This window comes from Camellia sinensis, chromosome 3, assembly GCF_055761805.1.
Source record: "Camellia sinensis isolate YWXY chromosome 3, ASM5576180v1, whole genome shotgun sequence".
Classification (NCBI taxonomy): domain Eukaryota; kingdom Viridiplantae; phylum Streptophyta; class Magnoliopsida; order Ericales; family Theaceae; genus Camellia; species Camellia sinensis.
Window position 1 is genome coordinate 65,074,126 of NC_138963.1, and position 15,875 is coordinate 65,090,000.

At 39.1% G+C, this 15,875-nt stretch overlaps 1 protein-coding gene across 2 annotated transcripts in view; it reads right to left on the bottom strand.

Moving 5' to 3' along the window:
• Nucleotides 1-1,463: 1,463 nt before the first annotated feature.
• The window catches only part of LOC114288433 (putative anion transporter 4, chloroplastic), a 26,398-nt gene continuing 11,986 nt past the window's right edge, over nucleotides 1,464-15,875 (bottom strand). The window contains exons 2-8 of one of the 2 annotated variants that reach the window (XM_028231938.2): nucleotides 6,546-6,772; nucleotides 6,048-6,417; nucleotides 4,914-4,958; nucleotides 4,640-4,786; nucleotides 2,922-3,059; nucleotides 2,793-2,826; nucleotides 1,464-1,805 (exon numbers count right to left, since the gene is read on the bottom strand). In XM_028231938.2, coding sequence (XP_028087739.2) covers nucleotides 1,621-1,805; nucleotides 2,793-2,826; nucleotides 2,922-3,059; nucleotides 4,640-4,786; nucleotides 4,914-4,958; nucleotides 6,048-6,417; nucleotides 6,546-6,772 — 1,146 coding nt within the window. In that variant the 3' untranslated portion in view covers nucleotides 1,464-1,620. Of the gene's footprint in view, nucleotides 1,806-2,792; nucleotides 2,827-2,921; nucleotides 3,060-4,639; nucleotides 4,787-4,913; nucleotides 4,959-6,047; nucleotides 6,418-6,545; nucleotides 6,786-15,875 lie in introns of both variants that reach the window. The other variant, XM_028231945.2, reaches the window with a different exon arrangement.

Sequence of the window (15,875 nt, forward strand, 5' to 3'; positions counted from 1 at the left end):
GCTACAAGTAGAGTTGCCCAGCGAGACCTAATTATAAGTAATCCTTAAAATTATGATGATTTAAAAACTCAATTTTAAATTTTTTTATAATAAATTAGTTAAAATTGTGTTGGTTGAAAATATAACTTCAACTTTAAAATCGTGATTTGAAAATATATCTTTGGAAGATAAATTTAAAACTTTGAATTAAAAAACAAAAAAGAAAATATTCTCAAAATAACTTGTGTTCGATTACTGTTGTGAAGCTTGGGATTAATACCTAGCAAATACCCCGACATAACAACCTGATTTTATTTATTTTATAATAAGTTTTAATAAGTTTGTTTCCCTGAGGGTATAATCTTAAAGCAACCTCTAGATTGAGAGTTGTGTGGATCTCTTGCACGAACCTGAAAAACCTAATAAACCTGAAAAGTTGGCTTATGTAGATCTCCTAATAAATCTGAAAAGTTTATCACACTCTTTTAACTTTTCAAAGTACAAGTCCTCAAGCATGGAATTTCTAATTTTAAACTTACAAGCAACAGATAAGTTTAGACAAACAAGACAGATAAGTTTAGACAAACAAGACCAAGTCTTGTTGAGTAAATGCAACTATGGGAAGATTGCTAAAAGCACCTTTGTTTCGACGAGTAAATAACAAGCTAGGGGGAAGAAGACAACATCAGAGAAAACAAGAACAGAAAAGAACAAGACCCTACCACAAAAGAAACAAACAGAGAGAAAATAACAAACACAACACATTAGCAATATTAAGTGATACACCACACTAGAAAACCACAAATGAAACAAATAAACAAACAAACAAACAAACACACACAAGACATCAACATTCTGTAAGGAATTGATATGCCTAAATAGGATCAATAAGACATGAAACACAAACAGAAATCAAACAAGCATCTAATCGACCAGACAAGAATACAAAGATTTACGTGATTTATCATAGAATATGAGTACATCCATCATTGTTGCGGTTTCACTATCTGAAAAAGAAGTACAATACAACACAGAGATGCAGCACTTCAACATATCCAACTCCATAGCCTTCCTAACTTCAAGGGGAATCTCTGTGCACCAGAGAGGGAACCTGAGGAGTTGATCCTAGAAGCCCAAGCAGCCATCTCATGCACAGCTCACAGCACGGTTCACTTGCCAAGGATTATAAACAATTGCCCAACTGACTCAACTAAGCTGGACTTTGGGGCTAACAGAATCATACACTAAATCCTCATTTACTTAAAACTGAATTCGACTGCTATTCTTTAGAACCATGATTTTTTTTTTTTTGTTTGCAAGTTAATCTTCAAAGTTGAAACAGTTTTGCAAAAAAAAAAAAAAAGTGGTTTTTATTCAAATGATTTTATAGGTTAACCCCAACCCAGTTAAACCAGTAAAACTGGCTGGTTCAATATGGTCTTTGAAACATTGATAGTTTCACATCATCCAACAACAATCTAGTATACAAGGCAATTAGAATAGTCTTAAAACACAAATTTAGGTTTTGATATCTTGTTACAGTATATTATGACCATGGGATTTATAACATATTATGACATTTACAAAACTAGCCTTTTATATTCAAGTAGCAAGAGAAAAATAATCACCCCTGTAGATGATCTAACCTATATCATCAAAATTGACTCTCTCTCCCGTAGAATATAAGTTCCAGAATAGAGCAGCAGAAAAATACATAAGGGACGTTAACAACAAAAATCCCTGGAAAGAACCCACTAATTCAACAAAAAAACCGGCTCCAACTGTACCCAAAATAGCAGCAAATGTCCCAGCAGTATTCGACATACCTAGAACAAATTCAAAGTGGATATGATTAGCTCATTAAAAAGTCTTTATATCAGGAAAGATGTCTGTTTGCAGCTATTGTACTCCCTTTTTTTTTTTTTTTTTTGGAAATACAACTTTACGAATCAGTTCTGAAAATAATCACAATTTGGATTCGTTTTTATGCTAATTGTTTATTTATGTTTTTAACACAATTAATGCAACTCCTGTGTATTTCCCATTGAATTTTAAAACGGGAATCCGAACCACCCTTTAGGCATCCTATCCCGAAACAATCATGTACAAAATAGTCTTCACATTCTTAATCCAGGGGGAAGGGAAAGATAAATTCAAGCCCTTCCACCATATATATAAATACACATACATGTCAAAGAGCAAGTCAACAGTGATTAAACATATTCTGATGAGAATCGAAATATGCTGAACAGCCAAAGAACAAAGCAAGATTAGGTGCGTCACTTTGTAAGAGCTACTTTATTAGGATGTAAGGAAAGGCAAGTAGAATCTAGTGGTAGGCCTAATTCAATGACAACGATCTTCTCAGAACACTAGCGAAAGGAGCGAAAGGAGTTGAGACAGAATAGCTACACTTGGGCTATTGTTAATACTTATTACACAAGCATAATTTTTTATTCTGCATATTCCCCCTTAATTTTATATACCTTCAATAGATTGAGTCAAATCAACTTCATCAAATTGACAGAGACTTGGACCACTTTATAGGAGTTCTAGGCATAGCTATAAGATTAGCTAACCTTACGCTATAATTAGTACTTCTTAAATGACCTGATTTTTTTATCCCACATATTCACTGCTAATTTCATGCAGCTCTAGGAGTAATGGGTACAAAGACACAATAGACTTTCAATTGATTAATCAAGTCAAATTGATCGAAGCCGATCAATTTGATTGATCATGATGATCAAAGCTGATTAAAAAATAAAAAAGAAGTCAAATTGATTGAATTCATATTGGAATATATAAATTACCGTGTAGAACACCAGAATACTGTGGTGCAATCTCCTGGTTACAGAAAAGCATGAACAGAAGGTCAGATGCGAGTAAAACAGAATTTATGCTTTTCTTAATCCCGAATGAATTTTTCTGAATACACCAACCTGAAGGTTTACAAGGAAGCCACAGTGACTAAATGATTTTAGCCCAACAGCTAAAGTAAGCCAAGCAGATGCTATTGCTGGGTGTTTCGCCATAATTAAACCAATGAGAGAAATCCCAGGGCCAACAAAACCAATTGACTGCAAGGAAAGATATATGAGATGCTCATCATATCACATTACAAGTGGTAAGAAAATCCAACACAAAAATAAGACAACTATATATCGATGGAAAAGTTCCAATCTCCTAGTTTTCCAGGTTATACATATTTCTTTCAAACCACCTTCGGTGATTGTTTCCCAAATGATGAGTGGAAAATAACAAGAAAATAAATATGGAACAACCATAGCAAAGTAATATGTACAAGACGTTCATGAGTCTATAGCCACGAACCCATGACTGGTAAATGTATTTTATGTGCTAGAAATAATAAGTTCATAGAAGTTTTCTTTTTTTTACTGTGGGGTTACACCAATGATCTATTTTTAAGTCCTCATATTTTTGCTTTAGTTATGGATGAGTTGACGAGAAATATTCAGGATGATATGCCATGGTATATACTTTTTACAAATGATATCATGTTAGTCGATGAGCCTAGAGGAGTTAAAACTAAGTTGGAGATTTAGAGAGAAACACTTAAATCTAAAGGATTTAGGATAAGTAGAATTAAGACAGAGTATATGGAGTGCAATTTTTAGTAACAGTAACATTGAAAACAGAGGAGAAGTGAAGATTGAGAATCAAGAACTACCTAAAAGTAGACATTTTCATTATTTAGGATCGATTATCATAACAACTGGGGGAGATTGGAGGAGATGTGGTCCATAGAATTAAGGCAAGGTGGCTTAAGTGGAGGAGTGCGTCTGGAGTATTGTGAGATAAACGAGTACCCACTAGAATAAAAGGAAAGTTCTTAGACCAAGTGATGTTGTATGAGACAGAATGTTGGACAACTAAAAAACAACATGTAGATAAGATATGTGTTGTTGAAATGAGGATATTAAAGTGAATGTGTGGCAAGACTAGAAAAGACAGAGTTAGAAATGAGTCTATTCGGTAGGAGTAGCATCAATAGAAGATAAGCCGAGAAAGAATAAATTGAGATGGTTTGGTCATATACAATGGAGACTAGCAAAGCAGTAGTGAAAAGATGCAATACAGTAATGGTGGATGGAAGTGCTAGGGGAATGAACAAACCTAAATTGACATGAGTTAATGTAATAAATAGATATATGAATCTCTTTATTTTGACAAACCAAATGGCTTTTGATAGAGTCGAGTGGAGAAGAAAGATTCATATAGCCGACCCCATTTGATGGGACTTAAAGCTTGGTTTGGTTTGAAATTCTTCAATGCGCTTTTTAGAAGATTCAGTAAACAACATGCGCTTTCAGTGTAGAATACCATCTTTGATTTAATAAAATTAATTTTATATTCCATCACAATTATTATAATTAAAAAATGTATGTGTGGAGGCATGGTATAATTTTCATTCAAAACTTCATAAATGATAATCTATCTTTACAACTTATGTTCTCTTCATGCCCTATATATTTCCTTTCTAGTTTTTTTTTTTGTTTCCTTTTTTCACAAGATACATATGTCCCTCTTAACGAGGTCAACACTATCATAGTAATGGGTTATGTTGGAAAAAGGAATCCTGGATAGGAGTTATCCGCAAAACAATAAAAAAAATTGATGACATACAATAATTGCGCACCTGCATGATTTTGCGAGTTAAAGTGACCGTCATGCCACTTTGAATCAACATGTCTGACCAAACACCTGCAAAGTAGCCTACTAACGCCATCATGCTCCATGGAACAGCACTAAACCATGCTGCTTGTCTGAGGTCAACATGATGTATCTATAAAAAACAGACATCCATTTCATCGTTGCCACAAAATCAGTAGAGTTGTTTAGATTATATATGTGTTAAATGTCTAATCAACTTCAACTTTTAAACTTTAGGTAAGCAAAAAATACGGGCTTACTGTTTTAAAGTATATGGGCATCCATGAAAGAATAACAAAGAATCCCTGTGTGAAAAAGGAAAGAAAATGAGTACAAAAAAATCATACAATCCACCACAATGATTGGACAAGGTATGTAAACAAACATACTAAACAATACATAACACATAAACGCACACTCGTATGGGGCTTTGTTATTACAATTGTATGTTTCGTGATTTGAATCATATGATTCGATTCAATTCAATTCAATGGGTAATTGATACGAACAGGTTGCATGAAGAGCAAATAGCCGTGAATTGAGGGTGAATCGGTGAATCGATCGATTCACTAAAATCTATTTTTGACTGCCTTTGTTGGTTTCTTATTGTTGGGAAAGGCTTAACACAACCTTTTTAAAGGTCTTTAGGGACCAGGAAAAAAAACCTAACATTCTCTCTACACAATATTTTAGGCTTACACATTCAACTATCTACGTATATGCATTTATAAAAGCACCTTTTTTTACAGCATAAAGTGAGATTTTTGAAAAAGTTTGGAGATGTAGGTTTCTTAACCCCCTTTGGAGGTGAATGTTTCCATTACTTTAGTTAAAAAGTCATTGTTGTTGAGTTATTGTTGCCAGGAATTGCAAGTTTATCTTTGTTTACTTTCTTTATTAAGAACGGTTGATAAGAAATATCTAACAAGGAAAAGGTAAGATGATGACCTTACATAGGGACCAGTGTTAACTTCTTACCTATTAGATTATGTGATCATCATTCAAACCAATATTTTCATTAATTTAAATCTAAATATTTCATATTTATGAGATGATATCAAGTGTGTAAAAATATTTTTCTATGTAATTTAGAAAAAGTGACTGAATCTTTACGATTCATGATTTGAATCTCATTTTGACAACTATGTATGGGGTGTACGCGAGGATCCCTTTTAGCGAACTGTTCTTCCCTCATGAGAACTGTACTTTCCTTCATTGAATTTGGGAGGTCAAAGTTAACTGACCTAGAACACCTTGGGATGGTGAAGAAAACAACATATTTGAGCATTATAATATCATGGTATTGGTAGGGCAATCCAATTATCAAACATAATAATTGAAAACATTAGAAAAGAGACTGATAGAACTACTAGGCAGACTCATGAGCGCAGTACCCAGCTATGCATGGCATTTGCAACAATTAGGGACCACGTTGGCAGCTTAGAAAGCAAGCGCCTAAAAGGAGGGATCACTTTTGCTGTCTTCAATTTATTCTCAATCACAAAGGATTTTTGCCTCTTGCTCTGTTGTATGTACTCCAACTCATATCTTGATATTTGAGGACTTCGATCAGGAGTGCTTGACGTTGCTGATAGCCATACCAAAACCCAAAGAAATCCAGATAACCCAAATATCACAAATGGCCCAAATACACCACCCTGTGACATAAGGATTGGAGAAAGAATAAGTCCAACAGCACTTCCAAGCTGAAATCCAGCCATTGCAAGACCAACAGCCCTTGATCGTTCTGTTTGAGGAAACCATCTAAAGAAAAAGTTGAAACAATTTTTCAACATATTATCTTCACAAACTTTTTAACCATTAGAAGGACATATTGAGAAGTAGATTTTTACAACATCATCATAAAATAGGGATTTCTAGAACTTCAATACCTTGCTATCATATTGTTCATACAAGGAAGAGCCACTCCTTCTGCCATGCCAAGCAACACTCGCATAGCAAGTAATGCCCATAAAGAAGTTTCTGCAGCCCAAGGAGTTAAAAAGGTGGCTAGTGACCATAAAGTCACACCCCATGCCATGACAACTTTACCACCATAATAGTCCACGAGTGTACCCCCAGCTATTGGTGATATCAGGTATCCCCAGAGAAAGGATGACTGCCATTAGTGACTAGTAGTGAATCAGATGCAATGTACATCAAGTGATACAATTATAACGGAAATAATTTCCTAGAAACAAGTGATATTCATATGCTTTTATAAACTGCAATTTTAAAAATGCCAAATAGTTTTATAAAAATGCCAAATAGTCACATCGCTAGAGCCTAAAACAATAGCATACACAAATGGAAATGACAAAAAAACTATTACAATACTTTAAAAAAAATCCCCAATCATTGGTTAATCATGAATCATAATAGTCCAAACTTGAAACTTAAAATACAAAAGTTCTGATTGTTTAAATGTTCAATACTCAATTCTGAAGCAATATTCATATAGACATAATAAGCCTCAATTTTGAAATTTCATACAATCAGTTTACTGGAGCCAAACACAAGTATGTTGGCAATTGAGTACTTAAATGCTTGTGAGAACCATTAAAATTTCCTGAAACAACTCAATTCAATGGCATCGGACAAAGTAGGAAAAGGGTGAAAAACAAAACAAAACAAAACAAAACAAAACAAAAAAATTATTGTAGTCCAGAATTTTCAATATTTATCACAACAATCGCACTACGTAGCTCGAATTGGAAGCCCCTGATTGGCCCGAATGTTTTCACCAGTTGCCCAGACTTCGCGTGAAACCACGCTCATCTCTCTCTTCCATTTCTGAAACACCTCACAGTTCTGCTCTCTCTCTCTCTCTCAAACCGCGCTAACAATCTCTCGCTCAGCACCGCCAACCGACGATGATCTCTCACTCAGCGCCGCCGATGATCTCTCTTACTCACTGCCGACGATCTCCCTCACTCATCGATGAGAAGAAACATCTCTCTCACAAACTGATGATCGCCGGCGAGAGTAAACATGAACCAAAAAGATAGATTTTGCTTGAATCAGTTGAAAATATTTTTATTTTTTGCTTGAATCAGTTGAAAATATTTTGTTTTGGGACTGAAGATTCTTTTTTTTTTTTTCATGAATTTGGAATTGTTGATTTTTATGAGATAGTTTTGATTAAAAATTGGGGACTCGGTGGTCGTCAACGGTGATCTGCCGTGAAGAAACGGAACAGAGAGAGACAATGGAGAGAGAGAAGACAAAGCTTGTTGATGCTGTTGCTCTATTTTTTCTTTTCTTTTCTTTTCTTTTCTTATTTTTGGGTTGATTCTTCATTTTTGTTGATGCTTTGTTGTTGAAACTTAGAATCTCACAATGATTCTTCATTGTTGTTAATTGTTTTGTTGATACTTCATTGTTGAAACTTATTTGTCTTCAAATCATTTTTCTAAACAACAGAGCACTTCTTTTGTATTTTCCTTTGCTTTGTCAAAACATGAATGTTTTGGGGTCTGAGAAACAGAGAGATGGAGAGAAGAGATAAAAGGCAATGGGCGTGAGTCCAAAAGGTGAGATAAAAGGCAATGGGCGTGAGTCCAAAATTCGGGCCATTCGAGCTCGAAAATTTCGAGCTACAGATCATTTTTGTTATCACAAATCAAGCATTAAATTTAAGAATCTTCTGGGTTGAAAAGAATTTACCAAAAACGTTTAATCATAAAATAACAACTTAACCAAACCAAGCAACGGCTTGCATCCCAATCAAGTATAGTTGGCTGCATGATTTTTATTTTTTATTTTTTTCCCCCCATTAAACTCTATCAAGAGCTGTATGCTCAGTTAAAATAAATAACTTCATATCTTTTTCACTACCACATTTGTCCTCTCCCCCTAGCATCTCCACTTATGGTGATCCTATCACTTTCTTAACGTTGCACCAATAGGTCTTCGTTGTACATAACCTCTTAACATGTTCTCTCTTAATTTATTTTCAATAGGTGCTACCAATTCTATTTTTTCTAGTCTTTTCACCTAAATTATTGTCATTTTTTTTTGTTTCATCCTAAACTATCAATTTCATCAATTTCGTTCCTGAAGTATCTGAATTCAATTTATATAATCCAATTGAAAACGCTCATCCCAATCAGTAACATTGGAAGCTAATCTAGTGGGACAAAAATGCAACTTTAAAATTTAAACAACCTAAATCATACAATTAAACACCTATCTTCTTACTCACTTAAAAGTGTGGAGATATATTTTCTTAGTACCAACACGTGGCATGGTGACGCCGACGTGTCAGCCGAGGTGCCACGTGTCGTGGTAGCTGTGCCGAGGTTATCTTGGCGATGCCGAGGTTATCTCCGAAGATATCGGAATCCGAGATAAACGGATAGGGGATAAGAGTTCTAGAGAAAAGAGAAGACTTTACTAAGATAAGGATAAAACTCTAAGAGAGTTTATCTTTATCTCTTGAGGAATCCAAAGTAAGTACTAAATTGGAGTCTATAGAAGTCAGGTTTCTAGTAGGACTTGGATTGAGTAAACTATAAAAGAGAGGCACCCCCGTGGGTCTAAGGTACGCAGTTATATACTCAAGCTTGTGAGTTTAGCACTTGATTATCTTTGAGAGATATACTGACTTGATCGTCGGAATGCCCCCGGGTGGAAGAGCCACCGCCGGAGCCCTTTCTTTCTGTTACAGGTTTGCTGAAGCCATCTATTCTGCCAGTGCTCTCCAGCTGATTACTAGGCGGACAGTGTGGTCAGAAAATTACTCACACAATTTGGCGCTGTTTGTGGGAATCTTAGAAGAATAGATGGCCAGTAACGGACAGAGGGAAAACATTGGGGGCGACACTCCTGCTGGAAGTGGCAGACCAATTGACCTTGACGTTGAAGGAGACAACCACAGTACAGAAAATCACGACCAGGGCCACGGAGAAAGAGACGTCGGCCAGGAGGACGACACTTCGAAGAGGACAGACCAAAGTAAGTATTATAATGAATATAATCTTCAGGTATGGAGAGATAGGTGCCTACGGAGAGATGAGGAAGTAAAAGACTTGGCAAACAAGTTGGCAGACCTACAGTCAGTGATCAACTTCATGATGCAAAACAATGTTATGCAGCCACCGTACCCGTTGCAAGATACGCCGATACCAGCAATTAATACCCAGAAGGGAGGAAGGAAAGCAATCCCCGAAGCCCCTCAGCACAGCAGGAGTGGAAGGCACTCTCACCGACCTTCCAAGGAAATCAGCCGAGAGGAGCCAAGGCAAGAAGAGTCCCAAAGGACACATCACATGAAGGACCCAAGGCCCAAAGAACATCGGAATGTTCAAGGCCAAGCACTCTGCTTTGACACAACCCATGGAGAAAGATCGAAACGGGCCCACCACGAGGCCGAAAGTAGTGTGCCAAAAAGATTGAAGTCCAGAGATAGCCGAGCTCCAGGGAGGAGTAAGGAAGACTTGAGGGATTATCTCAAAAGGAGGGAACCAGGGAGGAGTAAGGAAGACTTGAGGGATTATCTCAAAAGGAGGGAACAGAATGTTGAAGCCGAGGTGACTTCCGCAGTTAAGCCGAGAACACCGTTCTCGGTGGAACTAGACAAATTTAAAGTACCAAAGAGATTCAGTATGCCGAGGTTCCAAATTTATGATGGTAAATCAGATCCCAACTTTCATGTTGGTCTATACCTGAACTCCATCGCGTTATACAGTGGGAATAAGCCGTTGCTCTGCAAAGTATTTCCCTCATCCTTTGGGGAAATTGCATCCGATTGGTTCCATAAACTACCAAAAGGAAGCGTAAAGACGTGGGAAGACCTAGCCGAGATGTTTGTAGCCAGATTTGTGACGAACAAACTATATCCCTTGAGGGTCGACGCCCTGATGGCTTTAAAAATCACCAAAGAAGAAGGCCTTAGGGCCTACGCGAAGAGGTACTACGAGGTGTTCAATCGAATACCCGAATGCAACCAAGAGGTGGCGGTCGTGTCTTTCAAGAACGGCCTGAAAGATGACTGCCCACTACGGAAGTCTTTGGCAAAACACTGCCAAAAAGCATGGAAGAACTCATGGCAAGAATCGAGAAGTACGCCAGAGCCGAGGAAGATACATCGGGAAGTAAAGAGATAAAGCAGGAGAAAGGAAACGACTCGCCGAAGCGAGGCCGAGGTAACAACGGACCGACCAAACAAGAAACGGAATTGAAGGGTAAACAGGCAGTGACGACGGTGTTCCGAATCCCCATCCATAAAGTCTTGGATCAAATACGAAACCAACCCTATTTCAAAACTCCAGCAAGAGCACCAGGGGAATTCATGGGAAGAAACATGGGTAGGCGTTATGCTTACCACAATGAAGAAGGGCACCCAACCTAGGGTTGCAGAGCCCTAAAAGCACACTTAGAAGACTTGGTAAGGCAAGGCCATCTGAGGGACCTTGTTGATGAGGCCAGAACTAGAGAAGAACAGGCAAGATTGCCTCAAGCACCAGCAGCAGCACCACCTCCAGCACAGCAACCATAGGCAGGAGGACCAAGGGTGGTTAATGTGATCCATTCAAGGGTCAACGAGAACGAAGTCAGAGGAGAGACCTAGAGGGTAAGGCATTTACAGCATGTCTACCAAATCGGGAAAAAAAGACATCGGCCAGAAGAGTGCCAAGGGCCGGTGATAGCCTTTACTTAAGCCGACCTGGAGGTGGTCCAACATTCGCATAATGATGCCTTGGTAGTATCCCTCCAGGTTGGGGAATGCCAAGTGAAACGCATCCTAATAGACCAAGGCAGCTCTTGTGACATCATGTACGTCAGATGTTACAAGGAGCTGGGCCTTCACCCAGACGACCTGGAACAATCCAGCAACCCTATGATCGGCTTCAATGGAACGCCGACATGGCCACTGGGCACAGCAAGCGTGGAAGTACAAGCTGGTACTAAGAAGATCAAGACAGAATTTATGGTGATTGACACACCCTCGCCATATAACATCATCTTGGGAAGACCATGGTTGCATGCAATGGGGGCAGTTCCCTCAACACTGCATCAACTACTACGGTTCCCAACAGAGCATGGGATTGAAGAAGTCAGAGGAGATCAACTGGAGGCAAAAAATTGCTCCATGGCAGCAATGAAGACTACTTGCAGCATTCGAAAGCCAAAAGAGGCAGAGATTGAAGACGAAGACATGGAGGTCCTAGATAATGTCGGCAAGGAGCCAACCAAAAAGAGTGAAGAAACCAAGGTTTTAAAAAGCGGGCGCAACCGTTACGTAACGCCGTTACGTAACGGTTTTGGCGGTTACCGCCACCCGTTGCGGCTGCTTTTGCAGTGTGATTGAGATTCACAGGTGTGTCGGCCGTAGCGGCTGCCGTAGCGGTCGTAACAGTGCCGTAACAGCCTGTTATGCACCGTTACGTAACGGTTCAAAACTGTTTCTTCTGAAAAAACACACAAAAAAAAGCTGAAAATGGGGGAAAAGAGAGAAGATAAAGAGAGAAAATGGAGGAGCAAGAGATAGAGATAGAGAGAGAGAAGAGGGAAGATGAAGAACATGTAATTGATTTGTTGAAATTGTAAGACCTATGCTATTCTATTCAACTGCTATCACTAAACCATTTTGTTTGTGTGTGTCTATTTATATATTGTTTGAAAATAATAATAATAATTAGTCGTCATTATCTATTTGGCTTGGTTAAAATATGTATATATATATATATTTAGGCTCTTATTTATTCTCTTACTTTTGTCATTGTTTATCTTATATATAATAGTTAGTGATTGATTTTTTGTATAATATAAAGTCATTAATTATTAAAATAAAATGTAAAAAACTCAGTTTATAGTGATTTAAAAATATGAAATATATTACATCATACTTAAAAATTTACAAAAATTGATCAATATTTACTTTTAACCCAATAAATATGATCATGAAAAAAAAATGTGTATCGGTAAGTTTTTTTCAAATTGTGCGAAAAATAAAAAAATTCACGGTTCCGGTTACCGCAACCGTTACACTACGTCACTGCCACCGTTACGGCGACCGCAACCGCTTTTCAGAACATTGGTTTATAGTGATTTAAAAATATGAAATATATTACATCATACTTAAAAATTTACAAAAATTGATCAATATTTACTTTTAACCCAATAAATATGATCATGGAAAAAAAATATGTGTATCGGTAAGTTTTTTTCAAATTGTGCGAAAAATAAAAAAATTCACAGTTCCGGTTACCGCAACCGTTACACTACGGCCTTTACACCCCGCAACCGCAACCACGTCACCGCCACCGTTACGGCGACCGCAACCGCTTTTCAGAACATTGGAAGAAACACTAAAGAAAATCCTTGTCCAGGAGGGCGACGAAGAACGCTTCTTTCTTTTCGGCTCAGGCTTAGCCGAAGAAGAGAAAAGAGAACTGGAAGATTTTTTGAGAGCCAACATTAAGGTGTTCGCCTGGACACCTTACGAGATGCCTGGCATTGACCCCGAGGTCACTTGCCACAGACTGAATGTCGACAGGTCGGCAAAACCTGTGATTCAACGAGCCAGAAGACTGACGTTGACGCACGTCGAAGCAGTAGAAGAAGAAGTAGATAGACTTCTGGAGGCCAGGGCCATCCGAGAAGTTCACTACCCAACTTGGCTATCCAACACAGTGGTGGTGAAGAAGAAGAACGGCAAATGGAGGGTTTGTGTAGACTTTACCAGCCTCAACAAAGCTTGCCTCAAAGACAACTTTCCTCTGCTCAAGATTGACCAGCTCGTAAACGCTACTTCAGGGCATGAAAGAATGAGTTTTCTGGATGCATACAGGGGGTACCACCAGATTGCCATGTACCCTCCAGACGAGGAGAAAACCGCGTTCATCACCCATAAAGGCCTGTACTGTTACAAGGTAATGCCTTTTGGGTTGAAAAACGCAGGAGCAACTTACCAAAGGTTAGTAACAAAAATGTTCAAGCACCTGATTGGCAAAACAGTAGAAGTCTACATCGATGACATGGTCGTGAAGACCAAGGAATCTAAGGGTCATCTTGCCGACCTAAAAGAGGTCTTTGATATACTCAAAACATACCGGCTCTGACTCAACGCATCAAAGTGCGCGTTTGGAGTTGGATCAGGTAAGTTTTAGGGTATCTGGTAACGAGAAAGGGCATTGAGGCCAGCCCAGACCAAATCAAGGCCATCCTAGAGCTGCAGAGCCCGACGTCGGCAAAACAGGTTCAGATGCTTACTGGAAGGGTCGCAGCCCTAAACAGATTCATCAGCAGAAGCTCAGATAAATGCAGACCCTTCTTCAACTTGGTAAAAAAAGCCACAGGCATTCTGTGGACAGAAGAATGCAAAGCCGCTCTAACCGACCTAAAGAAGTACTTGACCACAACTCCGGTTCTTTCCAATCCAGAACCAGGGGAAGAACTGTTTTTGTACTTGGTAGTTTCAGAACACGCATTAAGTGCAGTACTAATCCGAGAAGAAAAAGGGGAGCAAAAGGCTGTTTACTATATAAACAAAACCTTGGCCAGCGCAGAAACAAGGTATCTACCACTGGAGAAATTAATGCTAGCCTTAGTAATGGCTTCAAAGAAGTTGAACCATTACTTTCAGGCGCGCAAGATTGTGGTCCTAACAGAGCATCCACTGAAGTCCTTGTTGCAATAAGGAGACTTAACAGGAAGGATAGCAAGATGAGCATAGCCCTGGGTCAGTATGACCTGGAGTTTAGGCCGAGAACAGCAATTAAAGGGCAAGTTTTAGCCGACTTCGTGGCAGAATTCACGCCCGAAACCATTGAACATCGGGCTCCGTTGAGCTAGGATGAGCATTGTCCCAGCAAGCAAGGAGAATCCCAGCCAAACGCAAAAGATCAAAGGAAGGAAAAGCTCAGACCCTGCAGCATCTACATCGGCGACTCATTCAGACTATTCGTTGATGGGAGTTCGAACCGACAAGGAGCAGGGGCAGGAGTACTGCTGATATCTCCAGATGGAGAAATAGTAGAACAGTCCATCCGATTGGGGTTCAAGGCCTCAAACAATGATGCGGAATATGAAGCATTAATTGCAAGGCTAAAACTAGCAGCAGCAGCAGAAGCAGATGAGGTAATAGTTTTTTGTGATTCACAACTTATTGTTAACCAATCAACAGGTGAATTTGCAGCCAGGGACGAAAGGATGTCAGCATATGCAAAAGAGGTCATTAGATTGGCAGCCCTATTTCAGAATTGCCGACTACTCCAAGTTAGCCGAGATGACAACACCCACGCCGACGCATTGGCTAACCTGACAAGTTCAATAAAGGTGGGAAAAACAAGGACAATTATGATCGACTATATGTCGGGCCCGAGCATAGAACCAGAGAGCACAGAGCAGCAAGCCATGTGTGTGGACATGGGGCCAAGCTAGATGGATGCGATTGTTGCATTCCTAAAAGAAGGAAAGCTGCCAGAAGATCGTAAGGAAGCACACAAAGTCAGATTGAAATCTGCAAGATTCAATCTAACAGAAGATGAACATCTCTACAGAAGGTCCTTCACTGGACCACTTTTAAGGTGCGTACACCCTTTGCAGGTTGAAGATTTCTTATATGAAATTCATGAAGGAATTTGTGGAAGCCATGCTGGGGGCAGATCATTAGCCCACAGGGCCATTGCCCAGGGGTATTGGTGGCCCTACATGCAAAAGGATGCTGAAGCCTACGTAAAGAAGTGTGAACAATGCCAAAAGTTCACACCTTTGATACATCAGCCAGCTGCTGACCTAAACCCAGTGTCCAGCCCTTGGCCGTTTGCCCAATGGGGCATGGATCTGGTTGGGAAACTTCCCCAGGCAACTGGGCAGAGAAAATACTTGCTGGTGGCAACAGATTACTTTACAAAATGGATAGAGGCAGAACCTCTTGCCAAAATCCGAGATGTGGACGTCAAGAACTTTATATGGAGAAACATCATCACTAGATTTGAGATTCCAAGAGCAATAGTTGCCGACAACGGAACACAGTTCGACAGCAAACTCATCAAGAACTTTTGTGCGAAATTCAAGATCAAAAATTACTTTTTGTGTGAGTAATTTTCTGACCACACGCCCGCCTAGTAATCAGCTGGAGAGCACTGGCAGAATAGATGGCTTCAGCAAACCTGTAACAGAAAGAAAGGGCTCCGGCGGTGGCTCTTCCACCCGGGGGCACTCCGACGATCAAGTCAGTATATCTCTCAAAGATAATCAAGTGCTAAACTCACAAG